The sequence below is a fragment of the Ambystoma mexicanum genome, chromosome 2p (assembly GCF_040938575.1).
Source record: "Ambystoma mexicanum isolate Mex_15411 chromosome 2p, UKY_AmexF1_1, whole genome shotgun sequence".
NCBI classification, from domain to species: domain Eukaryota; kingdom Metazoa; phylum Chordata; class Amphibia; order Caudata; family Ambystomatidae; genus Ambystoma; species Ambystoma mexicanum.
Window position 1 is genome coordinate 1,293,160,628 of NC_090923.1, and position 21,804 is coordinate 1,293,182,431.

Consider the following 21,804-nt stretch of genomic DNA (forward strand, 5'->3'; position numbering starts at 1 on the left):
CCGACATTTGCACTGCGGCATGCAAATGAGAAGTGTAAAGAGGCAACGGAAGCCTCTTTACACTTCTCTATTTGCACACTGGCGTGCAACTAGAGTAAACGCTGCCTGCCATGTAGGCAGAGGGCAAAGGGGAGTCAACTATGTAACTCCCACTACGCCCCTGCCCCTGCCTTCAAAAACAATGAACATCCCCCATAGCACGAATGTAGGTGTTAAGACTCTTTAGCCCCTCCATTTCCACTCCAGGGCTACGATATTGAGCTCCATAGTAATATCAGAAGGAGAATGGTAGTAGGAGGGGAATGTGGCATCAGTACGGGAGAGTGGACATCAGGAGGAAGTGGTAGGTGCCAGGGTAAATACCAAGGTGAAGGAGGAGGTGATAACATCAGAAGGCGAGATTAATATTGAGGAAGCAATATCAGGGGAAGAGAGTGATACAGAGGTGCAGGGATCCATGTAGAACAAGCTGATGCACTGTACATCAAGGGTGAAGCAAAAAAGAATGCCACGGCTATGGTGCATCAAGGGTATAGGCAACATGATAAGCACTACCTGCCTAGACTGGCCTACGCTGAATGTAGGCCAGTCTAGCTATGTAATAAAACATATGTTTGCTTTATCCTTGATGCACAGTTACTGTGCATCAAGGGTAAAGTGAACATGAATGGCATTACCTGGCTAGACTTGTCTATATTAGAGGTGCTATTTTGCATATACTTTCTTATTATGGCATGGCATCTTTAACTTGGCATCAAGGGTAATGAAAACATGATAAGTGTTATTACCTGGTTAGACTGGCGTACACTGAATGTAGGTCAGCCTAGCCACATAATAACACTTATTATGTTTGCTTTACCCTTGATGCCAAGTAAAGAATGCCATGCCACATTAAGAAAGTCGCCCTGCATATAGTTTCTTAATGTTGCATAGCATTTTTTACTTGGCATCAAGGGAAACATAAATATAAGTGTTATTACTTGGGTAGACTGAAGTACACTAGTATTGCCAGTCTGCATTTATTTTCTTAATGTGGCATGACATTTTGTACTTGGCATCAAGTGTAAAACAAACACTTGTTATTACATGACTAGCTTTGCATATGGCGTACTCATGAGGCTTAACACCATACTGTGTCTTCAGATAAAGGATCCTGGAGAGCCTGCAACTAGTTCACACCAAGGACATGCTTTTGGTTGACCCCATAGCCCGCAACCCCAGGAGGGGCAGGGTAGTCCCTTTGTGTAACTGCACAAACTGGTACATTAACTTCGGAGACCGGAAATACTTAGGAACCTGTGTCTCAGTAAAGAGACATTCGACAAGGGGAATGTCTTTGGATGTTACAGTACTGATCACATTTAAGGAGAAACATTTATTTTTATTGCTCATTTGTATTTCACTTAATGCCATACTCCTCCAGCTTCTCAGCACCCGTCCAGGGACCACACCACTGTTGCATGACATTGTCTCGTTCCCAAGGTAAGTGCATGTTCCCCTGAGCTATCCTACTGTCTACTATCCTGGCCTTTGTTTGGGAAGATCACACTTTCATTTAAGTTGAGTTGAGAGTCTTTTTATAAATCCTCCAATAAATGAAAGTGAACTATAATGCATAGGGCCTCATCACGAGTTGGGCTGTAGCACTTAAAGCCAGCAGTAACAGTATTACCGCCACATTGGCTGGCCCTATCATGAGTTGGACGCTAAATGGGCTGTTTTACATCCAGCTTTTTTCTGGCGTTGAAAATCCCATTTAACGTCCTATTTTCAGCGCTATTACTGCTGGCTGTATTAGTGCATGGTATTAGCACCAAAAATGCCCCATTGGTGCCTGATATGATATGATATGATAGGTTATTTATAACGTGCTTAATACCCAGAGGTGTCTAAGCACGGACCCAGGGATAGCACCCGTGTTGCTCCGTGTCGTCTTGCTTCCAAGGTGAACACGTTACCCCTGAGCTATCCTCCCGAGATCCAATGGCCCCAATGTGGAATGGGGATTTACCGTTAATGCCCAGCCTGTGATCCAGCAGTACTACCGCCGGACCGGTGGGCGCTAACGCTATTACAGTTGGGCAGGATGACAGCCGAGATACCGCCCAACTCGTGATGAGGCCCATAGTCTTGGCCACAGATGTCCTCTGTGACTGGTGGAAATGTATGCTATGCTGGTAGATGCAGCTATACTTTTTTTAAGCTCCTAGTTGATATCTCCAGAGGTGTGGGTAACGGAATTCTGTCTGATGGTTTATGACATTGATACAGGTATGCACCTAAGAGCCCTATTACCATGTACCTATCCACCACAAGAATCATAGGAAATATCTCCTATCCACCATCTTCTTTGCACTGCCATTTGGCTAACATCCACAGCTGGAGTGTTCACAAAGATGTTGGCTTCAGTGTTGTGACTGGTGTGACTGCAATACCAACAACAAATATGTGTACTTCTATATCTGTACGACTGGCTAATTCATGCCTCTTCTGCTACATGGGGCAAAGCACACACCTACCAGGTGTGTGCAGTTCTACTGCAGATGAGACAACTTGTCATCCGAAAAATGTCCATGCTGACACAGACTAAAGGCTTAAAGCTCATTGGGACAGTCATAGGCAGATTGTTTCTTTCTCAGTCCATATCTGTCAGGCTAAGAACACAATTACCTTCTGGCTCCACTGGAAGAAAATGCTGTCATGGCCAAGGATTGGTTGATGGTGCCATGGGGCATGTCAGACAGAGTCTGCATTGCTGCATGGGCCAGAGCTCACATCAAGCCGGTGAGATAGCTCAGCAGGTCGAGCACTCACTGATGTGATGTCTGCTTGATCTGCAGGTCGCAGATTCAAATCACATCAAGGCCAACTCAGCCTTTCATCCTTCCGAGGTCAATAAAGGTGTACCAACTTCGGTTGGGTGATAATTGTATCTAAATATGTTCCATGTACAGTACTTTGGCAAAAGTAATGTATATCAAAAACAAATCATTATCATTGTCAAATCATTATCAAGCCTCTGATGAAATGCATCTGTATCCACTGCAACCAGAACTTGTGGAAATTAGAAGAGAATATACCAATGCTAACCATAACAACATCAAACCTTCAATGATGCTTGAGGGTGGGATCCATGGAGAAGTGAGTATTGTTGAATACATCCGCAGCAGAGGTGGTACCAATGGATGCCAGTGGAGTAGGCTGGTGGGGCTTCACCTCAGGGGCACTGGTGTGCCAGTGGAGATGGTCTCAAGACCAAAAAAGTCAAGATGGATAATGCCAGCACAAAGAAATCTGTGACCAGGTCGGAGGGCACACAAATACAGTCATTAGGAGACAATGTCATTCAGTTTATCAACTGAAGGGCGAAGAAGGTGTAATCCTTAAAGGCCATCCCCATTCAGGGTTCCTCAATGTCACAGCAGAATGCATGAGCCTTGTTTTTTCCTCCTCTCTAGAAGGGCTGTCAAGAAGATTTGCTGGAAGTTTATGATACCAATAATAGATTTCTTCGCTCACAAATTCAATGCCAAAGTTCCCAATTATATCTTGAGATTTAGGGATCAGGGGGCTTTGGTGATGGATGCGTTGCTGGTGAGTTGGCCGAGGCTCCTCTACTATGCCTTCCCACTCTTCCATTATTTTCACAAAGTTTTCAGGAAGAGCAGGCTCAAACAGGCAGGTTGGATTCTGGTGGCACCATATTGGATGAGATGGTCATGGCTTCTCCTTGTACAGAACAGGGAACTGGCTCTGGTATAGTCCATGGATGAGATCACTTCTCCCGTTGTGAGCCCCAGGTTTTCCAGCAAGACTGTTTCCCTCCTCAGAGACTTCATCTGGAAGTTGAGAGGCGGGCCTTAAGAAACCTGGCCTTTTCTGATTTAGTGGCTGGTATGGTGTTTCTATCCAGACACATATCTTTTGGACAATCCTGTGGTAGACATTGGGTTACATTCCAACATTAGTGTGAAGGAAGCCAGTTACATCCATTATCACTCCCTCCTTTTTTCATCCTACATTTTCTCTTTGAAGGCTTACATAAGAAACTGGCAGACTTATAAAGTCCAGTGGGCAGCTGTCTGGGATTCTAGATTTCCCTATGGGATCTGGAACAGGTTGATGACACAGCCACAAGAATGTTAAAGGCCTGTTCTCTCCTTAACCCTGTCGTCCTCCTTCAGTTCTACCCTTGGTAGTAAAGGAACTAAAGATGCCCACCTTTGAGGCCTTAATAGGGGCTGAGCTAGAAGGGCTTTTGGGAAAGAGGCTGTATTTTGACGATATTGCTTCCATAAGAATGCTGAAGAATCTGAGGGCTCTAGTTGATGACACTCCATATTTTGGGTCCTACAATAGTCCTTAGTCCTTTAGCTAGGTTAGGGATTTCTCCCTATGGCGTTCTGGAACTTCAACCTGTCTCAGGAAGTGGTCCTGCTTGTCCTCCAGCCAAATGATTCACAGGAAGGGGTTGGAGACCACTTATCTTTAGATGTTCACACAGCAGTGTTAATCTACAGAGGCAGGACATCTCGTGTTTGGAAGTGTGACAATGTATCTGTTATCCACAGGAATGAGAAAAAAGGCCAGAATCCACCGTGGTCTCCCAGGATAGGTAAACCAGGCTAACATCGCCAAATACTATGAGGTATGAGGAATTGCATTGCATTCCTTGATTCACAGCAGGTCCAAAAAGGGGGTTAGGGCCTCTTGGCCTGACGCACACCTCTTATTGATGTTTGCAGGGCTGGCACATGGGCTTCTGTATCAACGTCGAACTGCCATTACGTGGGTTTGTCAGATGAGTGGTCAGTGGGTAACACATTCTGCAAGCAGCTGGTTTGTTATACAATTGTGACAAGGAAGCTAAAAAAGAAACCAGAACATTTTGCACTTATCTTCCATTCAACCTATCATGGTTGTTAAAATATGCTCTATTCATGGAGGATTGGCATGAGACCCTGAATTAAAGGGCTAGATTATGTACAGTAATCCCTGTTACACTGCATCTCCTCCCTCGCCCTAAAACACACCCACATCCTGGCACACCCAAGTAAGTCGCAACCTCTGGGTAGTAGGTTCAGGAAGAGGTTGATTCCCAGCTCTACCTTGTAGGTCAAGTAAGTAGGCAGAGCCTGTGGGGTAGAGGTGAGTAGCCAGGAAAAATATCTGATCTATAAAAGTGATCTTGTGAGATGTGCAGAGGCCTCAAATCAGTGGGATTGGGGCAAGCGAGAAGATCCAGGGTAATGGGAATTATCATGAGTAATCTAGGCATCCCACATGCAATTAAATAATTGCCAAGAGACTGTGTTTGGTTTCCAGCTAGTGACTTGCTTATTTTGTTAAATTATGTTTTCATACTGTCTGGAAATGTTGACCTCCTCTCTCTTCTTTGAGGTAGGTGGCACGGTATGCTGATCCACATGGCAGGTAAGGCTCAGCCAAAGAGAACAATACTTTCAGTTGTGTGTCTCTTTTTTTCTTTTTACCAGTTTCTTGAATGGGGGAATATATCTTCAGCGACGGCAGATATACAAGGAGTGTTTTTAAAAAATGTTCCGCTTTCCACTTTATTCAAGCAAGATGTTGTCGATCTTTCTACGCTTAAGGACAAAGAATTAAGAAGGAGTCAGGTAATGAGTTTTCTTTTTAGGGATTTCCTGAGGCATGACATGATGGATACCAATCTCTTAATACTCCCAGTAACACATGTCCCTCATTTAGAGAACACATGGTTGGGATACATGAATAACAACCTGGTCTCTAAGGGTTACACACAGCTTTTCTGAGGTACATGCCAATGTGTAGTGTTGTGGATGTTTGACGCATGAGGTTTATGCCGGTCTTGGGATGGTGCATGTAGACAAAGGACATTGATACAGGTTTTCACATAAGAGTAAGAAGCATGCTTTGTGATAATGTACTCACCATTCCTACGCATTCTGATTCCCTTATTCAAAGGCATTTACCACAGAATGAGGGCCCAAGAAGACAAGGCGGTTATACAAGTACTAGATACATTAGCAGTAGTAGATATGTTTCAACACTACCTTAAAGATGATGGAGACTCACTCCCCTTTTAGTTAAGTTCTGACAGCAGGGTTTGGCATTTCCTCAATCACGCAAGCCTTTGGGAGTTCAAGCCTTACACTCAACCATGTTCACTCAAGGACAAGACCTCAGCTGTAGAGGAGCAGACTTACACATCCGCAGGAGATCCTACCCACCTTCCTCCCCTGTATTGGAGACATGAGACCGTGCCCTCACACCAGCTATTGTACCAATACCGCAGCGAGTATTTGGAAGACGGTATCCATTAAGACAACCATATCAAATGCACCCTCGAGTTCATGACAACCTACAGGAGGAGATACCTTAAGGAATATGAGAAAGAGCTAAGAAAATGGCCTGATGCCGTCATAAGTCTGCACGAAGTCCTGAAATACTGAATGAAGACAATGTATGAATCCTAGAGGAGAAATGACGAAGTAAAGAATCAAGTGAACCTTAAAAGTGTAAAAGAAGATTACACGACAGAAAGTGTTGTAGAAATCAGAAGTATAATGAATGTACATATGCTGAAATGCAAGACAGATCAAGACATCATATAGGCTAGCTACAAGTAGTGAATAGAATGCAGGCAGAGCTGCCACTATACAGAAACTGGACATTGGCATCATGAAATAAGTAATCCAAAAAAACCATGGAGAGAAATGAAAGGCTATGTCACAGTACAATAGCAGGTTGTCGGAGCTGCGTTCGGAGGCTGTGTCGCCTGAAGTCAAGAACTGAGAAGTCAACCTCAGCTATCTATGCTGAAGAGGAACTGTGTGCGGAGTATGACTCCTCTCACGTTAAGGTGCAAGAAAGAACACAGAAGCTGCCAAGTCTTAAATCATTAAGATATTTAAAAGCTTCCAGAATTAACAGAATCATGGTCTCTTGTTATGTGAGTCGAGGCTGAAAATAGGGCTTGAACTTGGAGTTCCAGATACAATAGCGAGTGCCCTCACTCCTGTTGCATTCCTAGGATAAGAATACTCTTCAAGGCCAAGTACAAAGAGAACTTCATGCCAGAAGGCATGGGTGATGAGAGATGTTGGGCTAATTGGGTGGTAGGGCAGCTTCAAGTCCTATCTACTTGCACCTGGGTCTTGGCTTATGTGCTGCTAATTGAACCGAAGAAACCAATGAAACACTGTGTAATTGATATTTCGTAAATGACAAGCAAAAGAGGTAGGAGTAAGTTGTCCACCTGATATTTGACAGCCAATAACAAACCTAACTCTTATATGATTGTATATATGATTGTATATCTAGATGTGTCCCTTAACCAATCCCAACCCTTGATAGGTGTTTTACTATTGCCACATAGCATGACGTAATTCTGACGCACACAGAGAGTATATAACTGTATTTCATGTGGAAATCGCTGAGAATAAGCATACGTCTGTTGTTTTTCGTTGTAAACTCCCTACTTTAGATAATTGCTAATAAAACAGCAATTTGCCATCTTCTTGAGTCTGTCCAGTAATTTGGACTCAGAGTGATTCTGGTGTCATCCCACCCAGAAACAAATGCAGGTTTCCAAGGGCCATAAATTCACAGCCATGCACCATCACAGAGTCTCTAACCAAATACTTTTAAGCATCCATTCTCCTCCCTGATGCCCACTTAAAATGATATGCCAAATTGTGAATGTGTCCTCATTCTCGTATTCGGATCATAGGAGCCTGTGTCTTCTAGGTTGCCCCAAATCTGTAGGCTGCGGAGGAGTACCCAAAGTGAGGTTCGCCTTCTTAAATTATATCGATTCTGAGGCATCCTCATAGGAGCAAGATTGTGCAACGATTTCTTGCCTTGAGGATCATGTAAAGGCTGGTTTCTGAGCAATGGTGATTTGTTATCCTGCAAATGCTGCCCTTATCTAGTGTTGCTGCAGCTTTCCACATCAAACCGTCCCCCTGCTTGACTTCAACTACCACACAGCTGCCTCCTACCAATGCAACTCTGAACTCTTCAAGAAGTCCTCCCGCATCCTAACTGCTCCTGTTTCCTGCCTAGAGTACTGCTGCTACTCTCAGCCTCTCATCCAAGGACCAGCCAAGGGGTCCGGAGAGCCTGCTATTGCTATCTGTTCCCTCTCCCTGCACTTGGCTACCGATCTCCTAGCAACTACAGTAGCTTCAAGGCTATATGTTCCTAGAGTAAGATAACTAGCTCACACAAAGGGGAGCAATGCAAATGCAAACTAGTAACATGCATTTAAATAAGTAACAAAATGAAAAGCTAGGTGTCAGTGGTAAAGGGCAAGGTATCCGGCTCAGGGAAAGGGGAGCTGCTGCAAGCGTTCTGCAGCCCATCTTGCCAATTTAGACTCAGAGATGCCACACGACAATGCATGCCCAGGGAACTTCAAGGCATTCTACTGTTCCATGTAATAATGTCCCCACAAAAATGGCCCTGACAAAAAGTCGCAGTTTTTTGCAGAGACATTAGTACGTTGAACATGCAGCAGACACCGCTGCAACCCCTGTTTTTTTGTTGTCCCCATACATAATGTCACCATATGTAATGTCACCAATGGCTTTTCCCGTATGGGGACATTATTACCCGATATCGATTCTACATCATGGCTACTGTGAATTGAAAGCGGGACACAGAGAGAGGAATGATAGTGCTGCCATTTCTAGCTTCCCCGGGGACTGTGTCTTATGCTTGGCTTCTTGCATGTCAGAGGACTGATGGCTATGCTTCTTTCCATTGCTTTACATATCCCCCGATCATTTAAGACATGTCACCCAGAGTTTACATGCTGAGGGAAAGACTTCTTTATCCAAGGCTGTCTCCAGATCCACTCACCCTCTCCTAACATGTCTTCAGCCTCATCTGCCCCATCAGACTTTCTCCTGCCTCCCTCAGTATTGCCACTTATGAAAATCATCACCATAAAACACTGAATAAATGAGAGGATGCAAAAAAAAAACAAGCAGAAACCTATGACCTGAGGAAGGATTCACCTATCAGTATTCAGCCTAGGCACCCCGAGATAGGAGAATCTGTGGGATTTCTGAACACTGAGTTCATCCAAGGTCAATTAGTTTCAGAGCTATAACCATCTGAATTGCTGCTACTCTCTGTGTCGGTGTCCCATCCCTGACCCAGGTTGAGTGTGTGTGGGCTACTCAAGGGGCCAATGGCCACAATGGGATACGGGGCTTTGCAGTGGTAATTGGAGGTTCCTTTGGTCACCACCACAACACTATGGGGAAGGGGCAGGAGTTAATCATATGCAAGTCCTAGATGACGCTTGCCTGTTAAGAAGGAAGCTAGTTGGGTTTTATGTGAATGCGTCCCAGGAAAATGGAGTCATGCGAAAAAGTAGTCAGCAAAAAAATAATGTACAAAAATGCAGTCATTCAATACAAACAATGCAAAGTGTGGAAATGTTGCCAGTACTAAGGTTGCCAAAAAAGCTCTTTTTAAATATACAAAAGTGCAAGGCTGTAACCTTAACAAGGACCCAAACCTCTAATAAAACCTCCACAATCCTAACCCTTACCCTAACTCTAATTACAACCCTTATCCTACCCCCGAACCCTTACCTAACGCCAATGCTTCAAAGTGCTAAAGCATTTAAAAAAAATATATATATATTTTTATTTGTTTGGCTAATAAAATTAACCTTTCAACTTTTTCTTACAAATTTCATCATTAAATAAAGATCATTTTACATACATTTAAAACCAACATTAAAACATTGTTCAATCACAGTATTTTCTTCATCATATCATTTTAAATATTAATCATAAGTCACCATTGTCCTATACGGACTGTGACTTACTTTTCATTTCCCTCTTTTGGAATTACGCATTGAAGAAAATGTACTATGGCAATCCTCACTGCTAATTGCCTGCTGGAATTTTTTTTTGCCAGATTTCATCTTTTTCAGTTGACCAGTGCACTTTAAGTTTTCCACGAAAATGTGTGTTCCTTTGTTGTATCAAACTAGGACAGTCGACAATCATATGTTTCAATGGTTCTTTCTGGGATGATTCCCGACAGTATCGACAAACGGTGGATTCCTTAGTTATTAAACCTCTTCTGGCAAGAATATCTTCGGTATGCCACAAGTTAAGTCTGAAACGTAAGTATGACATTCTTATTTTAGGGGATGGACATTTTTCTAAATAATCTGACATACATCTCATTTTCTTGTGGCCAAAGAGATTGCTATGAAAGTCTTTAAGCACCACACATTTACGTCCAGTTTGAATCCAGTTGTATTGATACAATTTCAATTTCGCTCTATTAGGATTTTTCAATAACAAATCTATAGTTACATTTGCATCAGCCAGGTTATTCAGTGTATAGTTTCGCCATTTCCTCGGAAATTCGTGCTCAGATGAAACTAAATAATTAGCCATTATACTGAGCACGTTCGGTTGATTTAAGCTAAATCGGCATTTTCAGAAAAGGTTACACATCTTCCACATTACATGGGCTGTCAATGACAACAAGCCAAGTTTGAAGCGGAGGATGGACAATGGAGTGCATTTTGGCAGATTGAAAATGCCTTTCCAGAAAAGTCCTTCTAATATATCCCACTTATGTGCTGAGTTGTATAATGTTGCTTCAACACCATATGTTAGTACTGTTATAACTTTTTGTTGATTAAAGAACATTATATGTTTGCAAGAGAATTTCCCATATCTGTAAAGCAATATCCTGGCTTGTGATATTAGAGTTATTTTGTTATATAGATTCTGTTCATACATGGTTTCTGACATGGTGTTATGAATTAACATACCTAGATATTTGTAAATAGATGTAATGAACAGTTCTGTGTTTTGCAGAGTCCATCTGAATTTTTTTAATTGGGTTCTCCCTGAATCCATACATCTGAGTATTTGTGTTTTTTCAGTATTAAGAATGAGATTATTATCCTTCACATATCTCTCCAGGCCATACAACAGGTTCTGCAAGCCTACAGGTGTTTTAGAAAAGAGGATGAGATCGTCGGCGTATAATAACCAAGCGATACGCTAGCCATTCAACTTGGGGGCATCATTCAGATCCAACATGAATGATATGCCCACATCCAAAATGAATAAGTTGAATAGAATGGAGGATAATATACAGCTCTGTTTCAGATTTTTTCTCGTGTAAAATGAGGCAGAGAGGAGACCCTTCATTGTGAGTCTTACTTGTATAGATATATTTGTATGCAAATGTTTTATAAGGGCTATTAATGAAGCTGAACAACCATATCCTAAGAGCTTATCATACAGTAGCCTTCGGTCGATGGAACCAAATGCCATCTGGAAATCCACAAATGCCATATATAATGGCTTTTTCCGGATGGCGCTTTGTGACTATAACATGTTCAGGATAATAATATTTGGAATTGTACCTAAACCTGCTACAAATCCAGATTGGAATGGGTCTCTTTTATACATTGTTTGAGACCAATCATTCAGTTCTTTCAGTATTATACGACTGAATATTTTGCCTGGTGCGTCCAAGAGTGTTTTAGGTCTATAGCTTGATGGATTACAGCGATAACCTTTTTTATATACTGGTATGACTATGGATTTTTTCCATGATTGGGGTAAGGTTTGAGTCTTATTAATATTTTTAAACATATTCCATAAAATTTCCGTCCACACTTCAGGATACTGTTTAAGTGTTAAATTTGATAATCCGCCTGGACCGGCTGCTCTTGATCTGCTGATTTTGTTAATGTAATACAGTATGTCTTCCTTATCGATTTTTAAATGGAAGTAATCAATGATTTCCTTAGTTTGTTGATTATTGTAAGTGTTATCCACAGAATATATCTTTGAATAGTATTCAATCCACTCTTTCTCTTTAATTGGATTAGATTGCATGCCAACCTGCTGCCCTGCTGTTATTTGATTTATTGCTTGCCATATTTGCGAGGTATTCTTGTTGCATAGTTCTTTCAACATGTGTACACCATCATTATGATATAGTGTTGTTTTTTGGTGTCATATCCAACTTTTATGCTTGGTCTTGATCTTAACTAAAATGGGTACTCTCTGTAACAAAGGTAATTTCATTGCTTGTCTCTTTAAGGTTCGTACCATAGTTTTCATTAAATGTACATCCTGACTATAACAATGCAATTTTGATGTTTGTTTTTTCCTATGAGTGTTGGAAGTTGCTTGAAAATGTTGCGTTAACTCAGGTTATACCAATGATCCTTCTGTACTGTCAATATTCTTTTGGCCTATTTCTCTTACAAATTGCTCTTTAAACTTTAGTAAGGTTGTCTTGACCATTGCACCTTATTACAGCCTGGATTGACTGTGAATATACCAACTGTATGGATTCTCTCTTGTTCAACTATAGATTTCTCTGTTTCCCATTGCATTATCAACATGTTATGATCACTTAGTGTAGTCTGTTGTACATAGAAGGTAGACACTTGTGACAGTAGAGTTACATCAATATAGATATAATCAATAATGGCAACACTGTTTCGCTTCTGCCAAGTATAAGCTGGTGGAATGTCGGTAGCAAAGGAGCCATTCAATACATATAAGTTACGAGTTTTGGCCATATGTAACCAACTGGACAATCGTCCTTGTTCAGAAAGCTGTTTTTGATTTAAAAAGTGTAGATGGAAATCTCCAGCTACAATTATGTATTGTACATTTTGATCTCCAGCAATTGCGTCTAATAGACTGCCCATGCTACTTACACATTCTTCGTTAGTTAACCCTTCTGAGTTCCAATATAAGTTGATTAAAGCATACTTTTTTTTGCATCATGTATCTTAATTAATTGCATGTACGAATTAGGAGAGAGACAACTTTCTGATCGTAATGTAGAGGTTTGTTTGATCGCTACTAGTAGACCATACATGGGTCATCCACGAGTTGCCTTAATTGCAGGGACCAAGTGTACGTCATAATTGTCCCAAGTGGGTATAGCAGTTAACCATGTTTCTTGTAAAACTACAACATCAATTTTTTCAAGACCCAAGGATGCATTATTAAATAGTTGTGCATGGCCCCTTGCATTACAGCTTACCAAGGAGTAGGTTGTTAATATTCTACTCTCTAGTTAATTTTTGTTTATGGTTCAAATCACATTGACAGCCATTGATATTTGAAGTCTCTTTACTGATTAATACTTTGGGTAGTTCATACAAATCTCACACTATATCCTCAGTTGTGGTTTCTGTTGATTCTGTGAAAATATTAAAACCCAAATCATACAGTTGGGACTTTGCTGCCCATATTGTATTAAGGACCACTTGTGAGTTAATCCATAGATTTGCTGGTGCATGCTTTCTGCTATTACAGTTAAGTTCAATTAATTCTATATCCACATAGGAGCTATCATCCAAGGCGGGGATATCAGAAAAGATTGTCAATACAGACTTGCGATTCAAATTATATTGGATCGCTGGTAATGGATGACATGCTATCATTAAAGAATGGACAGCTGGTCTCTTACTTTTTACATTAGTCTGTATTTTCACCTTTGGAGTTTGTATATTTAATGTATTCATTGAACCCAATTCTTGTTGTCTGACCTGTATGGCTTGACTCACAGCCGTATTTATTATTTGCATGATGTTAACTTGAGGAGGTATTTTAATGTTAGAGCTACTGGAATTGCACCATCTGTTTCCAGTTTCAGAAGGTATTTTTGAAGGTGATGGTATTTTCTGTCCATTCCCTGCTTGTAATATCTTGGGTGACTCTTGATGTTTAGATATCAAATTGGAACATACTCCTGCCGTTGATACAGTGCCAGGTTGTATTTTGTTACGAACTTGATGGTCGTGCAGAGTATGGGCAACCCCTCTGTCCCCAAGTATCACACTGACAACACCAGAAATACTGTCTGTGTGATCTTTGAAGCCACAGGTGGAAGTCCGCAAGCCTGGACGTGGGACACAGCCGGAAGAACCCCTTGAGCGCTGCAAGGCAAGGTGCAATTGTGGTTAGAATGCAGGACAAGGTAAAGTATACGGAATGCCAAATACAAGAACACAATGTACCTGTGAGGATATGAAGGAGGTTCTGAAAAGGGCCGACGAGGCGTTGGCCTTTAGACGGCTGGTGGGCCAGGCAATGGGCAAGGTGAACACCTAGTGCAGGACCGTAATCCCAAATTGGTACGTGATTCGTGGAAGAAAACCAAACAGTCCGAGGTCAAAAACATTCGATCCAGGTAGATAAAGGGTTAAGCAGAGCAGTCCGTTGGGCGAAGCGCAGCAGTCAAAACCGGTAATCCAGAGTACAAAAACAGTTTAAGGGACAAGCGTAGCAATCCGTGAAGCAAACCGTGGTCAGGCGATGGGAAAGTTCCTTGGAACGAAGAAAGAGGCGACACGTGATCCAGACGAAGAACAGCTGTGAAGCAACGCTTCCTGTTTCCAGGCATCCTTTATCCATCCGGCAGAAGTCACGTGATGCATGTACGGAACAGAAGCGTTGCGTCGTTGCTAGGAGACAGGGAATCACGGGATCCGCGGCGCGCAGTGACGCGCGGTTCTCCGCAAACGGCGCAAGCCGATGCGATGATGTGGAAACAACCTCCAGTTCAGCTGCCACAGACGTGCAGGGCGGTAAACGCCAGTCCTAACATTCCGTGACCGGGAATGAGGGGTACGTGTGCCAGGTATTGTAGGTCGGGTAGCAGGGTGAATGGGAGTTGTGTGCGGGGAGGGGCGTGACCTGGATCGTGTGGTCGGCATGACAGAGTCCCCCCACAAAGGCCCACGACCCCGTGGGCAAGCTGGGCAATCCCTATGAAAGCACGCAACAAGCCGCGGAGCCTGGACATCCCGGGAAGAAACCCAAGAGCGGTCCTCGGGACCATACCCCAGCCAGTCCACCAGATATTGGAGGCGACCCCTATGGAAACGGGAACCCAGAATCGCACTGACTTCAAATACGTCCGGGGAGGACACAGAGACAGGAGCGGGCGGAGCAAGGACTCGTGTAGGAGCAAGGTAGGGCTTGAGGAGGGAAGTGTGGAATACAGGGTGGATTCGCCAAGCAGGAGGAACAGAGAGGCGGAAAGCCACAGGATTCAGGACTCCGGCGACCCTGTAGGGACCCACAAAATGAGGTAACAGCTTCCGACAACCAGGTATCCGTAAGTGTCGAGTCGACAGCCATACCCGGTCGCCCACATGATATTCCGGTGCCACGGTTCTCCTCCGATCCGCCTTAGCCTTCATCACTGTCTGGGCTTCACGGAGGTGAACCAGCGTTTGTGCATGAACCCCGGCCAGATCGCGCACGCAGGCATTGGCAGCCGGAGTGGCAGAGGAGAAATCAGGGTGCGGCAGGGTACGCGGATGCTGACCGTACATAGAGTAGAAAGGGGAGAAACCAGTGGCTGAATGTCGGGAGTTGTTGTGAGCGAATTCAGCGAGATGGAGCAGATTGAACCAGGAGTCTTGGTACTGGAGGGTCAGACAGCGCAGGTATTGTTCCAGGGCCTGATTCACCCTCTCGGTCTGCCCATCGCTTTCTAGGTGATAGGCCGAGGAGAAGCGAGCATCAATGCCCAGGAGCTTAGTAAGAGCACGCCAGAAACGGACGTGAATTGGGTCCCACAATCTGATATAATGACTTGTGGCAGACCGAAAAGGCAGAATACCGACCTAAAGAACAGGCGGGCCAGGGTTGGGGCTGAGGGGACGCCCATACAGGGAACAAAACGGGCCATCTTGGTGTAGGAATCAACAATTACCCATATGGTGTCGTAGCCCTGTTTGCGGGGTAGGTCCGTGATGAGATCCATGGAGATGGTGTGCCAAGGCTTGGGGGGAATGGGCAACGGTAGGAGCAACCCCAGGGGTCGTCCTCTGCGTGTTTTGCACTGGGCACAGATCGAACAGGTGTTTACGTAGTGTTCTACGTCTTTCCTCATGGATGGCCACCAGCACCAACGGTGTAGTAATTCCAGGGTGCGTTGTTGCCCAGGGTGGCCGTTTATAGCAGCATCATGTGACCAGGCAAGCGCCTGGTTACGTACATCATATGTAGGGAGAAACAATTTGCCTTGGATGAACGGCAACCCCTCTTGTAGGGCTATATCCCATTCGGAGAGCATATGGGGATGTTTGGAAACCCATTGTCTGATGGCGATGAGCATGGGTGGGGATGGTGTGCACAAACATATTACATGGCCCTTCCCTAATAGTGTGTCTGGAAATAGCGACAGTGATTCCCCACCAGGAAAACGGGAAAGAGCATCGGCCTTGCCGTGGATACGACCCGGTCTGTGTTTAACAACGAAGTCGTAGGCAGCAAAGAACAAATGCCAGCGCACTTGTCGGCTGTTTGTGCATTTTAGGGAGGCCAGGTCTTGCAGGTTTTTGTGGTCTGTGTAGACCACTGTCTGATGTCTTGCCCCCATAAGATGGTGTCGCCATGTTTGGAGGGCGTCTTTAATAGCCAACAGCTCTTTCTCGGTCACAGTGTAGTGTGTCTCGGCAGCCGAGAACTTCCGAGAGTGAAAGGCTACTGGATGTAAACTACCCGTGGTTGGACAAGGCTGAGATAATACCGCCCCTAAGGCAAACGAGGAGGCATCCGCTTCCAGGACATAGGGAAGACCAGGGTCGGGGTGTTGCAGGACAGGAGCAGATATGAATCTGGACTTAAGCGTCTCGAAGGCTTCCTGATGTACGGGGGTCCAGGTGAACGGGACGAGAGGACTGGTTAGAGCGGTCAAAGACGAAACTACAGATGAGAAGCCGGCGATGAATCTCCGGTAAAAATTGGCGAAGCCGAGAAAGGATTGGAGTTGTTTGACGTTAGCGGGAGTCGGCCACCCCGTGACAGCCCGTACCTTGGTCTGATTCATGGACAACCCTCCGGGGGAGATATGGAAGCCTAAGAACTCCACCTCTTTTGTATGGAACAGACATTTCTCGGGCTTGGCGAACAAGGCGTTAGCCTTGAGGCGAGAGAGGACCTCCCTAACATGACCGACGTGTTCCTCCAAGGAGGATGAGTATATCAATATATCGTCCAGATATACCACCACGAACGTATCCAAGATATCAGAAAATACGTCGTTGATAAACCGCTGGAACGTTGCGGGGGCGTTACAAAGCCCGAAGGGCATCACAGTATATTCAAATAACCCCTGTCGGGAACAGAATGCCGTCTTCCATTCGTCTCCACGCCTCATCCGGACTAGGTTGTATGCCCCCCTTAGGTCCAGCTTGGTGAATACGGATGCCTTGGTCATTCTGTCCAACAGCGTGGAGATGAGTGGGAGGGGATACCTGTTTTTCACGGTGACGGAATTCAACCTCCTGTAGTCCACACAAGGGCGAAGATCGCCCTCCTTTTTCGGCACAAAAAATATCGGGCTAGCAGCAGGGGAACAGGAGGGACGGATGTGACCTAATTGTAATGCCCGCTGGATGTACTCCTTGAGGGCTTGTTCCTCTGACTGGGTTAGCGAATAGATCCTACCCCTGGGAATGGGAGCATCTGGGACCAGATCTATCGGACAATCGTATGGTCTGTGTGGGGGTAACCCTTCTGCAGTAGCTTTGTCAAACACCATATGAAAATCGTGATAGTCAGCGGGTATGTTTGACATGACGGCCCCCACGGTATGCGTGGGCACAGGGTCGGAGGCTACATCATCGATGCGGGTGGAAGCCATGGCACTAAGGATGGTAGCAGGAGTGGAGACCGAATCCCTTTCTGTGAGACAAAAGTGTTGGCATACTTCCGACTCAAATGTGACTTGTCCCGTCCCCCAATTTATCAAGGGGTTGTGCTGTCGTAACCAGGGTATCCCTAAGATGACGCCAAACTGTGGTGTAGTGATAAGGTCAAACGACATGGTTTCCCTATGGGTACTCTGTATCATTACTTCCAGAGGAGCAGTCTGGAACTCGATTGGGCCGGAGGATAGGGAAGTGCCATCAACCGCGTGTACGGGTTCTGGGTGTTCTTTTCTAACCAAGGGCAGATTGAGGTGATGTGCCAAGGCAATGTCGATAAAACAACCAGTGGCCCCGGAATCAATCACTATCTGTACGATGTGCGCGATCTCTCTGGTGGGTTTCAGAAGGGCTTGTACTACCACCGGTCTGATGGGACCGAAGGCGGGTTCAACGGGGGTCATGGACAGGCTCGCCGGTGCCCCCTGTATCATGGGCGAGCCTTCTGAAAACCCGGGGTCTTGTTCTTGGGGTGTCGGGGGCATTCCCTTACATAGTGCCCGTTCAACCCGCAATAAAAACAGGCGTTCTCAGCCCTCCGACGTTCACGTTCGGATGATGTTAATGGACTTCGGATGCCCCCTATCTGCATAGGTTCAGAAGCGGTGTTGGAAGTGCTCGGGCTTGCTTGGCTAGTGAAAGTTGTTTCTGCCCTCCGCTCGGATCGCCTTGCGTCAACCTGTAAGGCAAGATCCACTAGATCCGTGAAGGCCGAAGGAAGGGCAGGTATTACCGAGAGTGCATCCTTCATGGTGTTACATAGCCCACGATAAAACACGATAGCCTTTTTCTCCTCCGGCCAGGAGGTCTCGGCGGCCAGCTGATTGTATCGTGTGATGTACTCTATTAGTGTTTGTTTCCCTTGTGTCAAATCCAAGAGTTCCAGGTCCCTTGAGTGGGCCTTATAACGAGTGTCGAAGACTTTGGCCATTTCGGCTATGAGAAGATCGAAATCATACAAGGCGGGATGATCGTTCTCTAACATTGGATTAGCCCAGGTGGCTGCCACCCCGGACAGATGTGACAGAAGAAATGCGGCCTTGGTGACTGAATCGGGGAAAGCCAAAGGTCTGCACAGGAAGTGCAGCTTACATTGATTAATGAATGTACGGTACTTCCGGGGGTCCCCCTGGTAGCGTTCTGGAGCGGCAAGGGGAACGGGTGTCGGGAATAACACGGGTGTGGGAGTTGGGGCCTGGGCAGGTGCTAGTCGGTCTGGAGAGGTAGGGTCCCCAAACTCGGCGTCTGCGGGTAAAGGGTGTTGGGTGCTTTGTAAGGCGTCCAGACGGTGATGTATGGCTGCTGTGGCGGCGGCCATGTCGGTCCTTAGGGCCGCCACTGCCTGCATCAAGGCGGTCACGGGATCCCCAGTGGAGGGGTTCATACTCTGGACGACCAAAAAAGGCTTCACAGTCTGTTACGAACTTGATGGTCGTGCAGAGTATGGGCAACCCCTCTGTCCCCAAGTATCACACTGACAACACCAGAAATACTGTCTGTGTGATCTTTGAAGCCACAGGTGGAAGTCCGCAAGCCTGGACGTGGGACACAGCCGGAAGAACCCCTTGAGCGCTGCAAGGCAAGGTGCAATTGTGGTTAGAATGCAGGACAAGGTAAAGTATACGGAATGCCAAATACAAGAACACAATGTACCTGTGAGGATATGAAGGAGGTTCTGAAAAGGGCCGACGAGGCGTTGGCCTTTAGACGGCTGGTGGGCCAGGCAATGGGCAAGGTGAACACCTAGTGCAGGACCGTAATCCCAAATTGGTACGTGATTCGTGGAAGAAAACCAAACAGTCCGAGGTCAAAAACATTCGATCCAGGTAGATAAAGGGTAAAGCAGAGCAGTCCGTTGGGCGAAGCGCAGCAGTCAAAACCGGTAATCCAGAGTACAAAAACAGTTTAAGGGACAAGCGTAGCAATCCGTGAAGCAAACCGTGGTCAGGCGATGGGTAAGTTCCTTGGAACGAAGAAAGAGGCGACACGTGATCCAGACGAAGAACAGCTGTGAAGCAACGCTTCCTGTTTCCAGGCATCCTTTATCCATCCGGCAGAAGTCACGTGATGCATGTACGGAACAGAAGCGTTGCGTCGTTGCTAGGAGACAGGGAATCACGGGATCCGCGGCGCGCAGTGATGCGCGGTTCTCCGCAAACGGCGCAAGCCGATGCGATGATGTGGAAACAACCTCCAGTTCAGCTGCCACAGACGTGCAGGGCGGTAAACGCCAGTCCTAACATTCCGTGACCGGGAATGAGGGGTACGTGTGCCAGGTATTGTAGGTCGGGTAGCAGGGTGAATGGGAGTTGTGTGCGGGGAGGGGCGTGACCTGGATCGTGTGGTCGGCATGACATATTTTTTGGGTATGTTGAGTCAATGGTTGGTATTGCAGAGTAGTTTGAACCGGTTGTGCGGCCATATACTCATCAACAGCTCGTCTAATTTCCTTCCGATGGGCATCTCTCAGTGTTTGTTCTGCAACATCACAATTTGATGATGGCCCTTTTGTGACTTTCTCTGTGGGTATTTTATCAATACTTTATTGATTCCCTGCTGTGGTTACTGCTTCCAATAGGTCATCTAAGGGCTTATAGATTTGCACCTTAGGGTTTGATTTCAGATCTATTTTTTTTTGTTCAATGTCTGCTGAGAATTTTTTTTTTAAATTGCCCTCGAAGCCTGTATTGTTGTTGAACTTGTTCTTTGCAAAGTTTTAATAAATTGCTTTGTCTGAGAAGAGGGTGCTCTTTTAGCATTTTTCACATTATTAGTTTTTTTTTATTTCATTTGTAATGGCTTGAGCCTGCTGTTTATTTTTACTTGTATTAATATCAATTCCATTGTTGGTAAAGATGGTATTTATTGGGTTAGCAATATCTTTAACTGGTTTAATTTGATCAGGAATTCCATGCTCTCCTACACTCATCATATCCATCCCTGGGTCCTGCTCACATATCACCTTATCAATGAAAGGTATTGATGACGCAACCTCCATATTGCTTTGAGTTGCTATATCTGTATACATTCTTTACATATTTGTTTCTGCCATCGTTTGAGTTGCACTCAAGATCATATTCGTTATGCATGTCTCTGACGTTTTGCAATTATTTATAATTAATTGTTTACCCTGTTCTCTTTCCTGTTGGCAAAGTGTTTCGATAAAGCCATTCTGCCATTTTAATATTTGTTAAATTTGGTATGTTTGTGCATTCAAATTATCATCCAACGTTCCAAAAAGCCTAGCCATAGTTTGCACAGTAAGATTCATCGAGGTCAAAGCAATTTCCAATAGCTTATTAACTGGTTCAATGTCATTAGAAATATTAGCATCTTGATTAATAGGGAGCCGCTTTCGCGGAGTTGGTGCGACATAGGAAACATTTAGCTCCAATATTACTCGCCTATGATTTAAAAATAGGTCAGCGGAGCCTGATACATTTTCGGACAAATCGTGTGTAGAAAAGCATGAGTCATTTAGATTTATGTCAATGACCACAGCTTCTGCTGATCTATTAACATCAGGCTTAGGATGATTAGAGGCTGTAGAAGCAGTTGGAGCATTACACAACAATACGCTATCAGATAAAGAGACATCATGTACAATTGCAATTGATTTTTCAACAGTCACATTTACAGCTGTCTTACCAGCTACCAGTGATGATGATTCTTTACTCATGTCTTCATTCGCCGAATGTGTGCCCAGTACAGCAGAGTCTGCGCATGTGATAGGATCATTAAGTAGGTTTCTGGATTTCTGTAGGGGCATACCTATTACGGGTGTTCTAACACCAGCCATTGGCATGCCTGCAATGTGAATTCCTTTACAGAACGTCCGTATTTCCCCGTGCACGGACAAAGTTGAACTGTCCACCATTTTACGCTTGTTCCTGGTTAGCGGTGTGGAACAAGTCCGTTTTTTGTTTTGCTCCATTCCTGCATCGATCTTAGCGTCTATAGAAACCTGGGGAGGCATACCTTTTTTATGGGTGAGTATGCCTCGTTGCATGTTGAGGGGAACAGGAGCAAAAAAGTATGAGAATGGAATGATTAATGCT

General features: G+C 44.8%; 1 protein-coding gene across 1 annotated transcript in view; it reads left to right on the forward strand.

The window, feature by feature from the left end:
* The window catches only part of LOC138567884 (otoancorin-like), a 701,441-nt gene that overhangs the window by 80,145 nt on the left and 599,492 nt on the right, over nt 1–21,804 (forward strand). Inside the window, exon 9 of the mRNA XM_069646381.1 lies at nt 5,496–5,636. Coding sequence (XP_069502482.1) covers nt 5,496–5,636 — 141 coding nt within the window. The remainder of the gene's footprint in view (nt 1–5,495; nt 5,637–21,804) is intronic.